General features: G+C 40.3%; 1 protein-coding gene across 5 annotated transcripts in view; it reads right to left on the bottom strand.

Moving 5' to 3' along the window:
- The window catches only part of FAM53B (family with sequence similarity 53 member B), a 107,425-nt gene that overhangs the window by 70,366 nt on the left and 15,827 nt on the right, over positions 1-21,232 (bottom strand). For 4 of the 5 annotated variants that reach the window (XM_079976731.1, XM_079976730.1, XM_079976732.1 and 1 more), the window contains exons 3-4: positions 3,801-4,045; positions 14-68 (exon numbers count right to left, since the gene is read on the bottom strand). In XM_079976731.1, the coding sequence (XP_079832857.1) occupies positions 14-68; positions 3,801-3,887 (142 nt within the window). In that variant the 5' untranslated portion in view covers positions 3,888-4,045. The remainder of the gene's footprint in view (positions 1-13; positions 69-3,800; positions 4,046-21,232) is intronic. The other variant, XM_079976734.1, reaches the window with a different exon arrangement.

Genomic DNA, 21,232 nt, shown 5'->3' with positions numbered 1-21,232 from the left:
TCTCCTTACTCACCCATAATTCCACAAGAAAAGAGAGTGGGTCCTTGACTCATCTTCTTTGGAGTGTGCTGAAAACAACCAGAAAAGCTATTCACTGAGGTTTTAAGAATTATGCTGAAATACAGGGTCATGTCCAAATGCCATTCAAGGAATGAGTAATGCCAAGAGCACAGATCAGTGAAAAGGTGTAGACTGAGTCAAACATACAAATTAAGCAAAAGGGCAGCAAGCTTAAAAAGGATGGTGTGCCGGTATTGCTCTTTTGCAGCTTTTCTTCGTAAGTCTTCCTTCTAACAGTTTTTCAAAACTGAATGGAAGGCTAAACCAAAGAATGGGGTCAGGTTACTATTTTGTGAATGTTCTAATCCAAGATCAAAGACTCAGCTGAAGTTTTGAATTGTTCTTTCAAATTTCTCTTCAGGATTAGAAAAGTAAGAATGGTGGAACATGCAAACTAAGCAGTGATCTCCACTACTGAAACATCTCCAGTTTGCTTTCACAGAATTTCTCTTGTTCTTAATGGGGCAAAAGTTAATAATATTATTAGAAGACAAACAACTTCAGCAATTTCTCAGATATTGTTTAAAGTCTTCCTTTTAAAAGTGTTCTCCTTTGTCAATATCATCACCTCATGACTCAAAGAAGAAGAGCAGAAACAAATTGCAGTTTGGTATCCAATAACACAACATGTTAGTAATGTCCATGAAATTCAAAGTACTTGATCTCTGTTCTGCTTTTCTATTTTTCCCCCTAGCAGACCAATCTTGCTTTGCAAAAAGAGAATTATTTAAGGTGATATTCAACAAAATATCTGCACGCCCACAAGGATTACCACTAGTGCAATGGGACACCCCCAGCACACCCCCTCCACTATCCCCCAACCCCACTCTGGAGAATTGGAGAAAATTCCAGAGTAGATTTAGGTAGCACATGGGGAGAGGAGTGTGAAACAATGCTCCATTACTCAAGGAGAAATCCTTGCACTGGCAGAACCTTAGCTTTGGCACTATTTTGAATGCAACCCACAACCCATTAGAAGTAACAAAGCAGATTCGCTGCCCTGCAATCAAGCAAGTATTTCCACAGTTTCTAAGTTTCCGCAATAACTTTTGCTTTTTTTCTTTGTATGGAATCTTACACATTCTAATACTTAGGCTGCAACCCTGTGCACACTTACACAAAGGGCTGAACTGAGTCCAATCCTACTCAGGAATAATTTCTACTATCAATTACCAGAGTTCTGGAGTGCAAGATTTTAAACACATGCTGGAGCATGTGTTGAAATGTGAAGGAGTTGTAGCTTAGCGAATGAGCAATGCCATCCCAACTCTCTCCTCAGCTGGTTTTGCCTTCATCTCCCCTGCCCAACTTTTCTTTCTTTCTTTCTTTCTTTCTTTCTTTCTTTCTTTCTTTCTTTCTTTCTTTCTTAATTTCTTTCCCTGCTTCTTTTTCTTTCCATCTTTTGGGATGCTCACATTTGTCTCTGACCTGCACTGCTACTCAGTTGTGATCATTGTTCCTCTCCTCTACAGCCACATTAATTCTTGGCACTTTCTTTCCAGGCCTGTTAAGCATAGCAGCCCTTACTTCATCCATTATCAAGCAGTACATTGATTGCTAGGCATGCAAATAGGCCTGAGATGGGGTTAGGGATTGCTAACGGTGGTTGATATCACAAAGATAACAAATAATATCACCTTAAAGCGGGGGAAATGGTGCCATTTACCAAATGTCAAAACAAAGCCTATTACCTTCCTTTCCCTCTTGGACTTAATTCAATGCCTCTCCTGCTCATGCCTATTAAGCTATGTACTGGTAAAATATTTCCAATTAAAACTTTCCCCATTCTCCCAACTTTCTGAGACAACCTGCTACAAATGACACTTACACATTTATATTTATCAAGTTCAACTACATCTATAAAGTTAAGTATGAAACTATAATGGCATACAAAAGAAGGGAGAGTGTCACTGGGATGGTGTTGTCTTGAACCTTTGATCACTTTTTTTAAAAAAATAGGTCAACAGGTAGCAGTTAAATTCAGCTATTACTGATTACATGTAAATAAGAAAGCCTTTTTATACACATAAATGTATGAATTCCTCATATCTATTCCCTTAAATATATTATTCCTTATGTTTACAATGTGTGCATTTTGTCTTTGTAGAATTGTATTTATAACATTTAGATGTGTGAGGAAAGAGTATTTTGGCAGTATGGGTGGTATTTGCTAGTCCTAACAAGAATAGTCCCTTTGAATTTAATGGACATGACTAAGTTAGGTTCCTTAGTTTCAACAGGTCTACTTTGAGTAGGATTTAGTTGACTACCACCATCCAAATATAAAATGATTATTTAGAAGACTGGTTTTAGATCCGGAGGAGGGGGGAGAGTTAGTAGGAAGAATGTTTTGAAACTACATTTCTCCCTAATTTAACTGTAATTGCCATTTCACAAGGTTTGGGTCTTATAGTAAACTAGGAAGGAAGGAGTAAATTATCTGTAACCACAGTTGTTTTTCTTAGGATAAGCAAAAAGTTTAATTTCTCTATTTCCACTCTTCCTAAAACCTTCCTTTGTGAATGGAAAGGTGGAGTTCTTTTGATCCAAGTGTGCTTAGCTCCAATTCTTATGAGATTATCTGTACTAGTAACCAATTCTGGGACAACGAGTAACCAGAATACAGTGATACCTCTGGTTAAGTACTTAATTCATTCCGGAGGTCCGTTCTTAACCTGAAACTGTTCTTAACTGAAGCACTACTTTAGCTAATGGGGCCTCCTGCTGCCACCGCGCCGCCGGAGCACGATTCTGTTCTCATCCTGAAGCAAAGTTCTTAACCCGAGGTACTATTTCTGGGTTAGCGGAGTCTGTAACCTGAAGCGTCTGTAACCTGAAGTGTGAAGTCAAAATTGGCACTAAAGCCACAATTGAAGTGAAGTCAAAATTGAAGTGAAGTCAAAATTGGCACTAAAGCCACAATTCTATAGTCAGAACATCATAATTCTGTTTGCATTATTATAAACACTGTCAGCATTTTGGAAGACACCATGATGGTTCAGTGCCGAGGGCCTTCTGGCGGTTCCCTCGCTACAAGAAGCCAAGTTACAGGGAACAAGGCAGAGGGCCTTCTCGGTAGTGGCACCTGCCCTGTGGAACACCCTCCCACCAGATGTCAAAGAGAAAAATAACTACCAAACTTTTAGAAGACATCTGAAGGCAGCCCTGTTTAGGGAAGCTTTTAATGTTTAATAGGTTATTGTATTTTAGTGTTCTGTTGGAAGCCGCCCAGAGTGGCTGGGGAAACCCAGCCAGATGGGCTGGGTATAAATAATAAATTCTTATTCTTATAGTATAGAAATGAAATTAACAACAACTGTTGTTTCAACAGGTAACTGTTAAGTCTGAATGCAGTCATATCATGAACATCTCTGGGAATACTGTCAAATTTAAATGTGATGCTAAGCAGGCCAGAAGAGCTTACCCATGTGACATTTCATAAACCAAGTGACTCAATTAAAGTAAGTCCTCAGTACCTACTCTTGCAGAACTCCCAGACCAAAGATCCCTTATGCACAGCTAATGCGCAGGTAAGCCAACATTGCCCTTTAAAACACAAGACTCTACATATGCAGCACCAAACAGGTATGTTCTTCTTGTGCATCCATTGGCATAATTACATTGAGCTTTAAGGAAAGAGTCCCATTTGTTTTACCCCAAAGGAGATAGCCCTACACTCTGAAGAATATAAACGGCTGATAGAGTAAACTAAGCTGTTGGTGTGAAATGAACTCTCTTACCAACTCAGCCCTGCATGATAGAGAATCAGCACCTTTGTTTTCCAGAGTTGTAGTTAAGATCATCACCATGGTAACGAAGTCATGCATTGGGGTCCATTCCAGTAGAGGTAAAGGTCAAAACCAGCCATATTAGGCACAGCCTCTGATTCAGTGCATTTTCCCAGAAGAAAGGTTTGGTAGAACCAAATCCCATCTGTTTTGCAAACTGGATGGCTTGACACAAAATGCTTGAAAGTCTTCAACCTCTGGAAAAAGAAAAGAAAAAAACCAGAAAGATAGTTTGTTACGTTGCTTTTGCAAATCATGGTATCAAATTTAAGTGAAGCTCTCCTTGTTCCCAAAAAACAAATCTGACCTCTTTCCACATACCCAAGAGCACAACAGGATGGCCAGATATTGAAGCTATCCCTGCAAGAAGAACAGGCAAGCTCTTTCCTTCCTATGTGAACTGCATAGGTGCAGGGGGGAGAGTATAGTGAGCAGATAAGGCCTACAGTAGGCTGGTGACAATCAGCTGCTAGCAAAACCAGGAAGTAGAATGTCAGTGGCAAAGGAACAAGGATGAGGAAATTCTAATTCTGTGACTCCAAACTACCACCAAGCTGCTAATTTGATGTTGTATTTCAGATTCTCACATTTGCTACAGATTCACAAGCAACGGTTACGATAGAAAGATATTCTGTAGCATAAGTAATTTTTTGCTATAGAATTCTGGCTCTAAGACAATGGATAGCCACCCTCACCACAGGGGCCACAAGTAGCTCAAATAATAGGAATTTGTTGCAGGCTATGAAACAGAAAGAGGCCTACACTTCTTGTCCGCGTCTCCAAGTATAGCCTGAAAGCTAGTTTCCAACTCATCAGGAATCAGAAGCAAATCTATCCCAAGGCAAAAAGAAGTGAGGATTGTATTTAGAACTATTATGTTCTACTCTGAACTTGATGTGGTGTATTTGCCCACAGTGTTGGTTTGGTTTTCACTGAGGATGGTGGGAAAGCAAGAATGGCTTAAATATGCTCATCTTGCTGAGCCAATGTTGGTTGACTAAATGCACACATCTGGGAATATGTTCATTGCTCCTACTTTATGTAACAAAAGGTACAGCTGCCTATGGAATTTTTAAAAACTAGCTGACTCTTGGGAACAGGATGAGCAACACACAGCTTAGTATCAGGGAGATTTCTGGTCTGTTGACTCAGTGAAAGCCTTGTGCTGCTGTAGCATATTTAGAAAAATAGTTAATCTAGACCTGATGCTGTTGAAGATTTGTGTGGAATGAAGTTTCAATAAAAAGGCTGAATAAATGTTATATAATTCATAGAGTTGTTTGGCTATAGGCCAACGTTATTTACTCGAACCCCTGGGCAGCCTTCAAAACATTTCAGATAAAAGTTCAAACAAACAATGAGGCGATATTAACATGAGCTACATGGTGGGAACCACAGGGGAGTCAGATAGCCAAGACAAGTTTCTGGTTTTTTTGCTTCTGGCAGGCCTACAGCTAGATGCATACCATGCAAAAATGAACAAACTGCAGTAAGAATCTAATTATACAATAATTTCCCAAAGTAATCCTTATAATCCTGTTCAAATATTTTGCTGCATTTTTTGTCAATGCTAAAGAGGAGAGAGAGAAAAATAATGAGCCATACGACACTAAACATTTATCCCCTAATGTGCAATTAAAACCAAGTAGTTTGATGTAAGGTCAATGATTAGAATATGCTGATAAGCATAAGAACTGACAAAGAGCCAATATTGATTCCCTAAATCAGCTTGCAAATCATATTTATTGTTTATTTGGATTTGAGTTTGCAAGTGGATGCCATTGAAAATGCACACTTAAAGGCCAGCTGGCTAGTAAAGAAAAATTATCTACTATTGTTTTGTCAGAACTAAGTTCACCCAGAGTGCAGAACCTTGGAAGGAAGAAAATCGATACATTTTTCTGAAGATTTACTGTTGGAAAAAGGAAGTGTAATGGAGTCTGATATTATGTGTGTCATACTGGTTGTCTTCAAGTACACTTTGTTAGGAGCTTTCTCATTAATCTCTCAAGAACCTAACGACCTCCTGAGAATTATGAAAACTACAAGCAGAGAAGATGCGACAAAACAAGACGAACACTTGAATCCTAAAAATATGCTTAGCCAAGGGCACAAAGGGCAGTGTTTCTGCTTTAGCTGCCCAGGATTATGTGACATGAGCAAGGTGGGCTTGTTTGTTGGTCTGAGCATCTACCTGCCTTGCAGCCATCAAATATAAACAAGTTTATGCCAAGGTGGCTATCTTTACAGCAACAGAGAACTCTTTATTATAAAACATAAGCTACCTGACCAAGTTCTTACTCAATTTCTCATTTTGCTTCTCAGATACTACTGCTGCAGTAGTGCAGACTGTTTAAACCAGTTTTAAATCTGTTTAACAACAGATTCCAGCCAAGGGAGCTGTGGGGGGGGGGGAGAAAAAGGGGCTGTGGTCTTTCGTAATCCTGACTGTGAGATTGAGCTGAATGTTGGGTTGAATGTTGGGTTGAATCTTATGGAAGCTTCTAAGAATTGCACTATGAGCAAGTTTTTTATTCTGTGGGTAAAGATAAAGGACCCCTGGACGGTTACGTCCAGTCAAAGGCAACTATGGGGTGCGGCGCTCATCTCACTTCAGGCCAAGAGAGCTGGCATTTGTCCACAGACAGCTTTCCGGGTCATGTGGCCAGCAGGACTAAACTGCTTCTGGTGCAACAGAACACTGTGACAAAGCCAGTTATATTCCCTATTTATCTACTTGCATTGGTGTGCTTTCAAACTGCTAGGTTGGCAGAAGCTTGGACAGAGCAATGGGAGCTCAACCTGTTGGGCGGACTCGAACCACCGACCTTCTGATCAGCAAGCTCAAGAGGCTCAGTGGTTTAGACAACAGCGCTTTTTATTCTGTGGGACAAATAATAAATGGCAAAGTTGGAAACAAACCTACACAGTCCCACACAAAAGAAAGTTACAGCAAAAAATGATACATTTCATATATTGTACTTTCCTGCCCAACACTCCCTGCGCAGCGACTGAGGGCTTGCATACAACTGGAAAACTAGTGCACTCTTGTCCCATCTAAAATTGGTCTTTTGAAAACTATCATACATATAATTTAATGCAATTTCATTTTTACTCATCTTTAGTAAATGAAGATATAGGTACAGGAATTTGTAAGCATTTGAATTATACAGGGCTCTATATCAGGCAGAAAACATTATCAATTAAGTGACATTTTAATGGAGTGGTACTTATAGCATTCTGCAAGATTTAGAGTGGAGAAAGGTCTCAGTATGGCAGATATTTTTCATTCTGCTTCACTAAGACCTTCTTGTGACTCTTACACAGATAAACTTTTGTTGATTTAGGACTATTGAGTCACACACAAAACCCCAAAGGATGAAATTCCTGTGTCACTTGAAAATTTGCATACAGCTGTACTACCAAGTTGGTCGAGTGGTTTGAAACTGTCAAGAGCAGCTGAAGCAGGCACTGAGACCCAGGAGGGGATTAGTGCCTTCCTGCAAAACCTGTATGCCCTGGAGTGCACTTTTATTTTATTTACTGGAAGCCTGCAGCAAAATAATGGCCTCGCTGAATTCAGTCTGTGAAAATCAGCCTTGCCACCCCTGAACTGCTTCTTAGTCCTTGGTAGCCCTTTAAAGATGCCAGGTTTTACAGCATAAAACCCCCATGGTTCAGGCTCTTCCCATTCCTCATCCCTCTGTGTGAGGTTTTAACCCCCGCCAAAATAACGGTTTTCCTTAACAGGAACTGTCCGGCAAATTACTGAGTTTGAACGTTGTGAGCTATTGCACCAGCTTACTGAATCAGAACTAGAGGGTTCACTGCCACAAGCCCAATGCACTCAAGATAATCATTTTCTAGTATATAGTGGACTTAGCTAAGAAAAAATGGAAAGACCAGTCCTAACACATACTAAACCACATCAGAGGATGCCCAAATTTCCAGTAAAAGTCTAGAAAGCCTGCCAAAAAAATCTACACTAAATTTCCAGCATGGCAATCTGATACATGTCTTCTCAGGAAAGTTAAGTCCAGCTGATCAACAGGGAAGTTCATATGAGAGAAGGTGATGCTGAATGTTTGATGCAACCAGTTTATATAAAGCTATTTTAAAAAGAGAGATCACCAGCACCTTGGGCTCATGCCACATTGGCAGGTATGCAACCTATTCATGAAGGAAGCCAGGCCATCGGATTCTGCTACTGCAGCAACTTCCAAGCAGTCTTCAGGAATAGCTCAATGTGCAACACAAGGCTTAGTCGGAAACTGTTTTTCAAGCATAAATTATGAGATGGCCCAGATGAATGTGAGTCACTTCGAATATTAGAAGAAGCCATTAACTGCGCTCCAATTCAGATTTAAAGAGGGTCATCCCACATCAAATCACCTGGTGCCATGTGCTCTCACAACTCAGATTTTCTTCATAAAAAAAATTATGTGTGAAAATCAAAATTTTCAAAAAATTCTCCTGTGCCCCATTTTGAACCAAAAAAAATCTTAAATCTTGAGGTTATCTCATAGGTATCTACACATTTTTTAAAAAAATGAAGAAAATATAAGTTGTGAGAGCACAGGTGAGTATTAAAATGAGGTGATTTGGTGTGGAATGACCCAAGAGCAGGTTTTTTCAAGGAAAGCTCTGGACAAAAAACAACAACCCTACTCAGACACGGACCTATGCTTGGAAAGTGTGGGGCAAAAGATAAACACAGACAAGACCTGGCTGTTCACTTGCATCAGTTTTATACTGGATTGACTTTTTCCTCTGCTAACAATTTTATTTTGAGTATCAGGTACAGCTTCAATGCTTGGTCATGGGTCTTTCACATACATCTTCAAATATTTGACATTTGGATATGTCAGTTCTAAACACTTGGTGGCCAGGATCTTCTGCAGCTAGCCAGAGGCAATGAGAAAGTCACATCCCTGAAGCCTCTCTCTAGCTCTCATATCTGCAGGCTAAAGCTACTAAGTTAGTGACCCCAAAGAGTCCTGAACTTTGACATCAGACCAATATGCTTAGATTTTACATTTGTGAACTTACAAAAGCAGAAGCATGCACAAACTGGAGTGAGCAGACCAGTGACCTCTCCCATTGATACCTTATCACCAAGTGAAAAGTTCTGAGTCATTCACTTCTGAGCATGTCTGTAGCATTAAACTTGCCAGCCAGAGGATCCCGGTCGTGCCATGCAAGCTTGTCCCTTGACATCAAAACTGTCAGCTAGCAATGCGGAAATAGGGTCCGTGAAAATATCACTACTCCATATCACCTATCACTTGTTAGCGCTCCAGCAGAACAGTAAGAGAATCATGTATCAACTGCAAGTAACACAACCTAAAGGGAGACCTGGCAAGTGACTGAGCAAGTTGACCTGAGGGACAGATACTGCCAATCCTGGGTTATGATGGGGATAGAGGGAGAAATGAGAGGAAATGCAGCACTCTTTCCAATGCATAAGGAAGGGGAGGTTCTTCTCTTCTTTCTGACTTAAAAATACTGACCGCCACAGTACAGCCCTTCTCATGCCATGACACCATCTTCTGATTTGCCCCTCGGGTGGCCACATAATAGCCCAGATAAAAGGGAGCAACTTTATTGACTCTCCAAGTTATTCTACCAGTTGATGAAAAACAGCAGCACCTGAATTGAAAACTGTTTTTTTTAAAAAAATAAATAAATTAAATTAAATTAAATTAAATTAAATTAAATTAAATAGCACTAACAATTAACTAAGGCTACCACCTAGGTCGGCCATTTTCTGCACATTGAGATGTCTTCAGCAGCACTTGGCTGTGCCCAGTGGCTGGCTTGCACCAGGACTTTGAGAAGCAATTCCATTCTGAAAAGGGTGGAGACCTATTTTCTTACAACGGTAGGACTGTAAGTACTCTGCGGAGTTCTCCTTACATTGTTAATCATTAATGAAATCAACGTATGAGGAATAAACTTTACTATAGGTATTGAGATTAAAAATCATGAGTAGTTCAAGACTCAAATCATACTTAGTGGGGCACAGGGAGGAGTTTGCTATAGATGGCTTCAACTCTTTGGCTTTTCTGTGTTTCCAAACAAAAGAAAAATGGGCAAATGCTGCCTTCTTCATACTTCCTCTCCTTTCAACTATAACCCATATCCCATGGCATTCATTGGTCATGCAATGCTCAACCAAAAACCATGGTTAAGCAAATTAGTCTGTGCATGAATTATGGGCACACAGCTCAAGCCCTCCCACTTTGCTCCCCGCTTCCTCCAGCAGGTGAAACAAATAATGAAGTGGCTGGTTTAGGTTTAGGTTCACACCAGTGTTCACAGTTGTTGTTGTTTTGTCTCCAAAGAAGCCAAGGTTCATGGATCTTGGGTTTGTACGGGCTATAATTTTCTGAACCTTGTTTTGTCTTAGCATTGTGACCATGCACAGTCCTTGAATCCTATCAATTCCAAATGCGCATTTGCTGCAGGTTGCTAACAACAGATTCACTGGGTATGATGCAATGGAAGTTAAGCAAAGCGGCCACATACTGGGTCACAACTGGTCCCTCGAGTCCAATATTGCATGCTCTTTATGAAAGCACCACATCAAGATCTCAGGAAGGGAACCTCTCTCTGTGTTGCTATCTAAAATGAAAAAGGGGTTGAATTCTTTGCCTCCATGTAAATTTTAAGATTGTCTTCTGTATGTAAAACATGTGTTCTAGCACAGAGCTATGACCTCTTCCAGAGTACTTTTGAATACCATTTTTTTTCCAGTGGGAGAAATTAAAGCTTAAAGGGAGATAAACGTGTTCAGAGTTGAATGAATCATTTTCCTCCTTTTAAAAAAAGGAACCATTTGATCTACCTACAGCAGTTCATTAAACTGCACTGAACTAGCATGGAAATAAGTAGCATGGTGCCAAGACTATTCTCCTCTGGAATACTGAGCAGCAGTCAAGCTGTTAAGTCAGAGTTACCTAGACTCAAGACATGATTTCTCCACAGATAATTATATTTTCCCTAAGGTAATGATTAATGCTTTTGCAAGTAACTCAAGAGACTTTACAACAATGATTTTGCAAGTACAGGCAAAATACTACTTCTTGAAAAGGACATCCTGTTGTGATAAACATGCCCTCAAAGACAAATCTATGTAACCAAGTGGAAAGAGTATAATAAAAGGAACGATATGATTTGTTTTTAAAAGCTTAAGCTGGAATTCTATTGAATGTGTCTTCATTTTACCTTGTCAAGAAAAGGATATTGCATATCTGGCTGTAACTATGCGATTAAGAGGATTCAAACTCATTTTCTCTGAAAATAATATAAATCAAAATGCTGAGGCCCTGATCAGCAACTTACTAGCGGCAGCCAGGTCAACAGTAGCACAATTTTGGAGATAGATGAAGGGGGTCACAAGGGACTATGGGCATAGAAAAATCTGTAGTATTGCACTGAGCAAGAGATGTTACACATAAACTGAGAATGGCCAAGAGGATTAAAAAGATGGACAATTTTATTTTGGAATGGTTTGATTTCATTACATGGATTAATAAAAAGGAAAATGGCAGAGCATTACCATGTCAGCAGTGTTCAAAACTCCCATTGTTCTAGGCGCAGTTTGCAACAGGGAATTTCATTTGTGTGAGCAGTTTCTGAACTCTGGGTGCAGTACTGAGCCTAAGATTTCAGATTAAAACTGCAGAGTGGAAGGAAAGGAGGACCTTTTTCTGCCTCCCCACTTCCAGCTAGTCTCTGAAGACAGGAGAAGAGACCCTCTTAAGAATATGAAGGATGTGGGCAGGGGAAGAACTAGACCATATGGAAAATAAACATAATATTTTAGCTGCAGTTCATTCATTTTCAGCTTTGTATTATTGCTATAAAAAAGTGTGCCTAGACATTCCATTGTTGCACCCATAACCTAGGTATAGGGTGCCATGTAGCTCCTAGCTTTCATATCTCAGTTTCTAACACTGTGTCAGCCTAGACCTCTTAACTGTTCACTCACACTGAAACAGGACCAATACATTTGGACAAGTCAGAAATACCTAAAAAGAATTAAGAAATAAAATCTGTGGATTATTAATGGGAAGCATTTTAAACTAACAATGCATTTAATTGTCTCTGAAATGCTGTATTAGTTTTGTATTGCTTATGTGTATTTTTATAATTAAGAAATTAACGAAACTTAAATAAATAAAATAAAATAAAGAAGATTCAAAGGCTTTGCTTCCCTAAGTGATTTGAGATCTCCTTTCAGAAGTTAATATTTTCCAATGCATGCAACATTCCTGAGGCTTGATATGACCAGAGCCCAACATGATGCCAAGTTGTTCCCTAAACGCAACAAAGCAATTTCTCTAGAAACAGATAATTTTATTCAAGATGGTAAAAGGGCACTGCTCTGTTTTGAAGAACCTATTCATACATTCTTTGGCTGCATGAATGTGTACATGCAAATATGGATTTACAGAACAGTAGCTGCTTTGTTAATTGAATGTATAGGCTTCAGTTTAAAGCCACAAAGTATGTTTTCAAAACCTACCTACTAACCCTCGAGAACTCATGGGCTGTTTGAGCCATGACTCCTCACCATTTGCAGACAGGTGCTTAATAACGGCATCCATCATTCGTACTTCACACATTTGCTATGGAAAACACAGGTGTAACACCAGCATATCATAGAAGTAATGCTTTAACATTAAAGAAATAAAATAAAATAAATGCAGTTTGCTGCATTCGCAGACTGATTTCTCAAAGCTTTGCTTCCAGGGTATGATTTGTGATCCAAGGCCTGAGACAGAAGGGAGCTGTAACATGTCCTAAAACTCACCCTTATGCAAACTCTCATGTATGCCGATTTAATTCTTCCCACCAGCAAGAGTACCATAGAGATGGCTATCACAAGCACTGGAAGGAATAGTCATAAACTGTGCTCGATACATGGAAATGGAAAACTTTGTTAGCAAATAATTGTTTTTCCATATTCATGAAAAATCCCACACTGGGCCTTTACGAAGTTGTAATAGAGAGTACCAGGGTTATAACAGACTTGCTCCCTGGAACAATATCTCTCACAACAGAATGTTGCTATGCACTTCCATGGTTCATAAGGCAGAGCAATGACAATTTCTTTTCACTAAGTGTCTCTAAAATCACACTCTAGCATTCACACACACACACACACACACACACACACACACACACAGTAATTTCCATGGACAGCAGCAGCCACTTTTATCTCCTATGCTATCACAGTAAGAGGCGAGTCCCTTTCTATAGGCACATACAACTATTCAGTAACATGGAAGTGATCCCACATCAATTCAGCTGCATATTTTATCAGAAATAAAGCAGAACAATTAAATGAACCTAATATGAATTGTGATTCAACGCAAACTGGAGTGTCTGAATGCATCTTTAAAAAGCAAATACATTTTTATCCTTGAACTACATTAGTTTCATTAATTAAATGGAGTCAAATGATGAAACAATTTCCTAAAGCAGACCTCACTCTTTGATTGTTGGTAAAGGGACGCCATCTTATATGATCAGCATCAGGATGGTCTACATAGCATCCTTGAATTGTCCAAGTGCTTTCAAATAACTCATTCATTCTCACGGTCTTGTACTGCACAATACTACTTGTGAAAATAAGGGTGGAGGGAATGGAGTCCTGGAAAGGTGAGGGTACCACAACAGCTACTGCACTGCAAGCTGATGCTGCTCTTACTGCATCTACTGCATACTGTTAGGATAGCATAAACTAATAAGCTCCTTTACAAAAATCCAAATGGTCTCTCTACCTGTGTGTGCGCAGGCAGATACTGAAATTAAGAGCAGCACTCCAATGCACAACAGGTATCCGGCAGGACCCTGAGAGATGAGCAAGTTGCCTGCCTTCTAACTCAAATGGCTGCTTTTTCAAGGACACTTCTCCAGGCTAAATCTTTTGGCAGCTAGCACTAAGTAGGCTGCTAAAGAAGCAATATTTCCCCTCCACTCGGGCACAGAGGTCATCAATTTCAGTCCTCCAACACTACAAATAAAGATATGAGGAAATGGAAGAAGGGGGAAAATAACAAATCTAGTAACCAAGGAAAGAAAGCAATAACGTCAACTATACCATTGGGTGAGGGGGTGGGGCGGTTAGGGAATTATATACACTGCCTTCTGGAATGAATAGGTTTCAGATCAATGAATATGGTTGAAAACTGATTTCTTCTTCTTCTTTTTGTAATGCATTCAGTCTGAGGAGTACTAGTTCTACGAACACAGGACCCTCCAAGTCACTAAGGTAGCAAAGGCTTTGGGAGACTTCTTTAAGTCTCTATATTGCAATAATGATCCATTCTAATAGCTTTGTAGTAAAACAAGTCCTGACTGGCCAGTCATGAGATATTTATACTCACTAGTACAGAGCAGCTGCTTTTTCTGCTGTTCCTCAGACTTGCAGAGAAGACTCCCAACTTCCTCTGGATTTTATTATGTGGATGAGAGTGACACATTGCTCATGAGCTTTTGCTCATGATCAGTTTTCAGCACAATAGAGTACTTTCGTTACCCAGCTGTTGTGTATATTTCACCACCCTTAGTGATGCAACGCTCCTTATCTATGCCTGCATTTTTTAATATATCACTGGCTGTGTACTCCAGTGCTTGAGCACATGTACAATCCCTTATTTAAAAGTAGCAAAAACTTGCAGAGCTCTTCCCAATCATCCCAATCTTTTCCATGCCTTTGATTTTGTTTCTTCTCTCTCTTCTTTGGAGACCCTTTGCCCCATTGTGGGATGCATGTCTAATTACTTTACAAAAAAAGGGAGGGCACACATTAACAAGTCTCAGGACCCGTGTGTGTGTAAGTGGACACACAATAAATACACTTTACCAAGGCCCTAACCTGGGCTACAAAAGTCCATTAGTTTTAGGGGGATACTGAGGCTAAAGTTGCAATCCTGAATACTGTACACTTTCCTGGGGTATATCATTTAAGTCTACAAGAATAGCTTCTCAGTAGATATGTCTAGGATTACAACCTAAATTGTACATTATGCCTAAGGGTTTTTATGCAAAATTACTTCCTTTTTATTTACATATCTATAGATCTCCTGTTGTGAAATTTGCCAAAGCCCATCCGAAATAGTGTTAAAACAGAGCAAGCAACATTCTGAACAGTGAGCTAGAAGAGGCCTCCTTTGAAAAGAATGAAACACATGTAGAACTCTAGGGCTTGTCTTCTGAAAGACAGAACTGTGTCCTCGCCTACAAATCCCAGGAAGGCAGGAAAGCTGAAAAGGTCTGGCTGCTGAAGGGAGAAGGTTACTGCTAATGTAAGATGCACAGGCTCCAGAACATGTGAGCAAATCTATTAAATATCCAGTCTTTAGAGTGTATTGAATAATTGGCACTGGATACCAAGGGCAGGAACAGTATCCAAAGAGTATTCATTTGTCAGTGCACACTTGTATACTGTAATTAATATGCATGAATATTATACTGTCATATATGCCTATAAATACAAAGCCTCTGAGAGTCAGTGCAGTGTAGCATCAGACTAGGAACAGAGGGGTGCAGATTTATATCCACTCTCAGCCGTGACACTCATTAGTCCAGTTATTAACTCAGAGCTTACCCTGCCTAACAAGGATGGTTAGAAGGACAGAGTGCTTCTAACTATGTAGAATGGATGGGGGTAGAGAGCAGAGTTTAAATATAATCAATCAATCAGACAGAAATGAAGGGGGTGCATGGGTCCTGTTCTACAGAAGATGGTTCTCTATTTGATGTGTCTTCTATCTGGAGAACTGTCTGGACCATGTTTGGTTTGTTAAATAAAAAGAACCCTAAGAAAAGAGAGCAGGGGCCAGGATATTGCCCACCATCAGTTAGAACCTGAATTGGAAAGGCAAAGAAATCACCAGTTCAGACTTCATGGACTATGGTGAGATACCCTGTATTTGTATTTCTATTTCAATTATAGCAATTTCTAAATTGGCATCTAAATGTATAAAATAGCAGATACAGATTATATGCAACTGTGTGCCATCTTTTTTAGTCAAGTGGGGCCTTCCTGCAGAAATGTGAGAGCTAAAACAAAGGGATCAAAAAGAAGTCCTCCATTATTATTTTTCAAAACAGAGACGGTACTAGGGGCGGGGGGTGCAGGCAGAGAATAAATGTCTGGACCTGACAAGTGCAATTTATTTCCCTCCCACCCCTCTCCCTCCCAACTTAGGCTCCAATCTTAGTGGCATTTGAACTATTTCTGCTAGATCAACACCAGCAGCTATAAAGAGAGACTGTGACATTCTATGCAAGCAAGGAAGTAAGTAAGACCCTGGTGTTATTTCATGGGCCTTCTTGGCCTGAAGCTTTGGTAGATGCTCCTGCTATGGACCAAACTATATTGAAACCCAAGGGGGCTCTTTCCATTCCCGGCCAGCCATGCTATTCAAGGGTCCACCCAGATTTTGCCGTCATATTTTCTCTTCTACAACAATAAGTGCCATCACTATAGATTGGAGCCTGCTTGAGTGCACTGGGAAGCTATTACTGAGTGATGTAGAGAGTGCAGAATTGGTCCTTTATCCCAGAAATCCAGCAGCAGGCTCTGTCACTGCCTTGCATGGAATTCTTGGACATGGCCAGGGTTGGCTTTCCTTGCCTATCTATCTCTTTAAATTCCTTTTTGAACAGGAGCAGCTCACTGAAGTTTGGCCCATGTGCTAAAAAGCACTAATTGTGCCTCTTGCTATTTTGTTTCAAGTATGTGTGACAAGAGAAAAGCATTGCCACATACAGCAACACAGTTAAATTATGACCTCCCACTCACCCGGTAGATTAAAAAAAAAGGGAGTCAGGAATCAGCCATCATTATGGAGGGAATCTGAATAGCGCTAGGGAGAGTGTGTGCAAGGAGAGATAAAAGGTAAAATGAAAGTTATAAATAGCAAGCAGCATTCTGCCTTCTCTGAGTAATTGCACCCACACATTTACAGAAGGCACAAAATATCTCTGGAGTTCTGATTAGCTGGCTATGGAAAGAGACTTTGGCAAGAGCAGAGGTATTAAGGACTGCTGTTAAAACTGGTTCTCAGTCAGACCAATCCAGGCATTTCAAAATTATCATTGTAAATAAGGAAAACTTTATTAATACCAATGACTACATAAATTAAAGTTATTATCAGCCCTATGTGATTATTTATTCTCATACGGCAGCCATGGAAATATGTACCTTCTACAGTGGGCACAAGACAATCAAGTCGTTTTGTCAAAACATGATGGAAGTGGCACAGACAGACGTCCAAGGATTAGCCTGAATTTACACTTTAATTGTTCCCACTTATGGCCACGATGAACCATGTATTCATTATAGTCCAGTACAAAGTTGAACAGGGTAACTGTATCCCAACACTAAAAATCTGACTGCTGCAATGCGGCACTTAAAGTTGCCTCGCATTTCTTTTGTTACCAGTGAATGTGTGAATGGTGAGAGCAGTACACTGTGAAAACAGTACAGCCCACATGTGTTTCCGTGTACAGTGGTACCTCTACTTACGAATGCGATCCGTTTCAGGGTGCCGTTCGCACCCCTAAAAGTCCATAAGTAGAGCACTTCAACTGTGCGTGCGTGAAGCACGCAGATCGCTTCTGCGCATACACGTGCAGCAAACCCGGAAGTAAACACTCCCAGGTTTGCCCTGTTCATAACCTGAAAAGCCGCAACGTGAAGCAAATGTAACACAAGGTATGACTGTACACCCATTTTGGCTCTGACATGTGGAAACAAGCAGCTGCAGGCATGTCTCAAGTTATGACAGCCTCTATGCCAAACAGTATCACATTCAAGATGAGAAGAAACACACCATAAATAATAACACTTACAGGGCAAAATTATGCTTGTTTAACTTGGGACAGTTTCAATGGGACTTACTTCCTTGTAAGTGTATTTAGGACTGCAGCCTTAGTCATGCTTCAGTTCACTTGAATTTCAACCCATAATTGATCAATGGAAGCCAAATTACTGTGGGTTGTACCCAGTGAAGTCATCCAATTAGCTCAATGGCATCTGCCTGCATATAATGGGACTTCCTCTCCCTTTTCCCCCACCCCACTCCTCTTCCAAATCTGTTCTGGGGATTGTCCCCAAATATCCAGATGAGATGGAGGGTGCATAGGCAGAAGACCTTGAGTTACAGTAATAGCATAACTTGGTTGGATACAATCCTGTACAGTATTTCCTCTGCACACAGACTGGGGTTTTGCTGGGAGTGGGCCCTGAATCTGCTATTTTAGTGTTTTTGGCTACATAGTGAATCTGGGGGAAAGTGATTTGGAGGGTGGGCCTTAGTAACTGGGCAGGATATTAATTTGAGGAAATCAGTTAAGATTACTTTATCTGGATTTGACTGGGGTAAGGAATGGGAACTGAACTGTTTTGGAGCAGGAACTATTGGGAAATTAATTGAGGTAAATAAATCGGGGTGTAAACTGATTTGGGGTGCAAGCTGGGTGCAAAAGGGTTTATCCAGGGTGACTGGAATAGAAAATTAGTCTTTCTTTGCCCTGGTACATATAAATTAACATTTGCACATTGTATGCAAATGTGTGTCTGTAGGACCTCTGCTGCAAACCTTTTAAATACAATCTACCTGCACACAGACACCTCTGAGAAAACTCTCAAAGGCAGTGTATTATTATTATTTTTAAAAAAGAACGAACTTGCTCCTTACTGCATGCATCCAGTAAATAACACTGTTTCAGTCTTTGCTTACAAAGTGACTAGGTATCACCAAAGCGTTTTCATCATGTCAGAGAAAATAAATGCTTAACCTGGTACCCGATACAAATGTCTCCTAATAAGGAGGAGCCAAACAGCTGCAAGTTGTCTTAATTGGCACAAATCTGGCAGATTGAATAGCAAGTGTGTGTTGCCCTGCAGCATTTACAATTTCTTACTTTCCTCAGATTCATTAAATACATTACAGTCTGTTCCCTGAAGATGGCCCCTACGTGCGCTGGCTGCAAAGGAATCAGTGCCGACATTTCTAGCTGAGGTATGAATATGGAGGAGGGAGGGAATGCTCCCTTCCCACCCTACATACTTTTTCTTGGAGCAAAGAGGGAACCATCTGTATCCACTCTCTTCAGTTAAGGAAACCTTGCAGCAGAGTTCTTGTGAGGCTTCTTTTTAGCCATTGCTAACAGAGCTCTGTGTACCTTTCACTAAAAACAAAACAAAACTCAGAATTATACACCAGATCAACTCAGACTCCTAATTTATTCCCGCTAATGGCGAGAAGGAGCAAAGAAATGTGAAAATTTTCTTTAATAGTCATAAGGGTTAGAAACGTTTTCTTTAAATAAATAAAAATAACACAAACGTTTTCAGGATCATGAATTCTGTAATCAAAATTAAAGTATGCATCTTTGCACACTTTCCTGGAATTGTAACTTGCACATCTAAACAGACAAAGGAAGGACATTGGAGAGTGTGATAAATGGTAACCTTTGAAGTAGGGGGGGGGGCATCTCAGGCCTGGTAGCCTATCTACCTGGCCCTCAGGACTCTCTCCATGCCACACACCCTCCCTGAGTGCCTCTGCCTCACGAGAATGTGTCCTTGAACTGAGATAGTCCTTCTTGCTTACAGTGATGAAAATAACAAAATATCAAATAACATGATGCAAGCAGAATTCAAGAGAGACCAAATGCCCAGCACAGGAAAAAGTTCCCATTGATGGTGTAAAGTCTGTAAAGTAAAGACAAAGGGTTCAAACAAACAAGCTGCTTCAAGAACATTACAGTGTGGACAGTCCTTATAAAAACGTACTTCCTGGAAATTAATTTGATAATTGATTTGCTCTTCTTATCGCAATGACAAATCCCATTTTGTTGTGGCCATCTTTGATCTCGGAAGAAGCCAAAAGGAGGAGTTAAAATATTCCTCCCCGCCATTCTCTCGTATGCAGAATGTGATGTGATATGGCAGTACATTTCTCTTTCCAATGACTTCCTGCTTCTCAAAACAAAGAGTGATATTTATCATACAAAATGGAGCTGCCCCACCTAGCAAAGTGCTGCCAAGGCTTTAACAACAGGCCTTCACATAAATATCCCCCTGTGGCCTATGATACATACAGCTGTATTTTTAAAACCAGTTGCCTTGTGGGGCTTCGCTACCCTGGAGAGTTTCTAAATGGCTTTATGCTATGGGATATTACCTCTCCTACTCATTTTATGAAGCATTATCAAAAGGCTTGTAACTATTATTGTTCATCATCCTCCCTTCTCTGCCTCACTGCCTATCTCACGGCTTCTATGACTATTTAACTTCTCTTATTTCCCGTCTCCCTGACATCTGCTTATCTTACTGCGAGCGACTTTTGCCTCCAGAAGCCTTTTCTCTCAGCTACTGTCTTGTCGTTCCCCTGTTGGCTGCTTCCCTCTGTTCACCTTCTCTAATTTTCTTATTGTCTGGTCTTCTGTCACGTACACATCAGCCAACAGGGTTTACAGTCAGTGCGCAGGGTAGTGAAGACATCATTTATCTACCTTGGAACTACATGGGCAGCTCTGGCCATTTTGTCCTCTCAGCCTCGATTCTTCTATGATGTCGGAAAGCCTTTGTGTAAATTCACAACAAATAAATTGCAAGGGGAGGTATCTGGAATATGCATCCTTGAACTGTAATGATACATTTTGCTTGCCCTGATGGAGGGATGTGTGCTTGATGGCCTCTATGAGTTTACACAGTGGGCTTCATTACAGGTGTGCAAAAGTTAAGAGTCACACCTATTGCTCTTCCCACTTTTACCTCTTATCTCGTTCGCCACTGATATGTAAACCCCCAGAAAAAAGGTTCCCCCACCCTTGTCAAATCTCCAACATAAACCTATAAAAAATCATATATTTTTTAATACAACACATCTCCCTAATTGTAGGGATGCTAATTTTAATCCTCAAAATCTTGAATCTTGTGGAGTCTTCACCCAAAAGGCCGTTAAACCAGTTATATGTCGTATGAATTGGTAGAGAATTGCTAAAGGAATGTTCTCTTTTGCAAGCAGCCTAGCAAAGCTTTTAAGGATAGTTCTGGCTAACATAAGCATTAGATGGCCAGCTTCTTTAGCATACTAGCTCTTTGGATGCGCAGGTGTCTCAAGAAAGCAGCAGGGATGTGAAAGGTTCCATTTCCCCCCCGATACCATTTCACATATAGCTGGATTTCTAATGCTGTACAACAAGTTCACACACCATACCCATGTGCAGATGTAAGACCTGACATATATATCTTGGCATGCAATCTGTCCTTTTCTTTTCTTTTTTTTAAGTACAGGAGTGCACAAATTGTGTGAGAAGGATGTACACGCATATCCAAACATATACCATGCTCC

Source organism: Podarcis cretensis, assembly GCF_951804945.1.
Source record: "Podarcis cretensis genome assembly, chromosome: 5".
Classification (NCBI taxonomy): Eukaryota; Metazoa; Chordata; class Lepidosauria; order Squamata; family Lacertidae; genus Podarcis; species Podarcis cretensis.
This window is presented reverse-complemented; position numbering and strand designations above follow the sequence as displayed.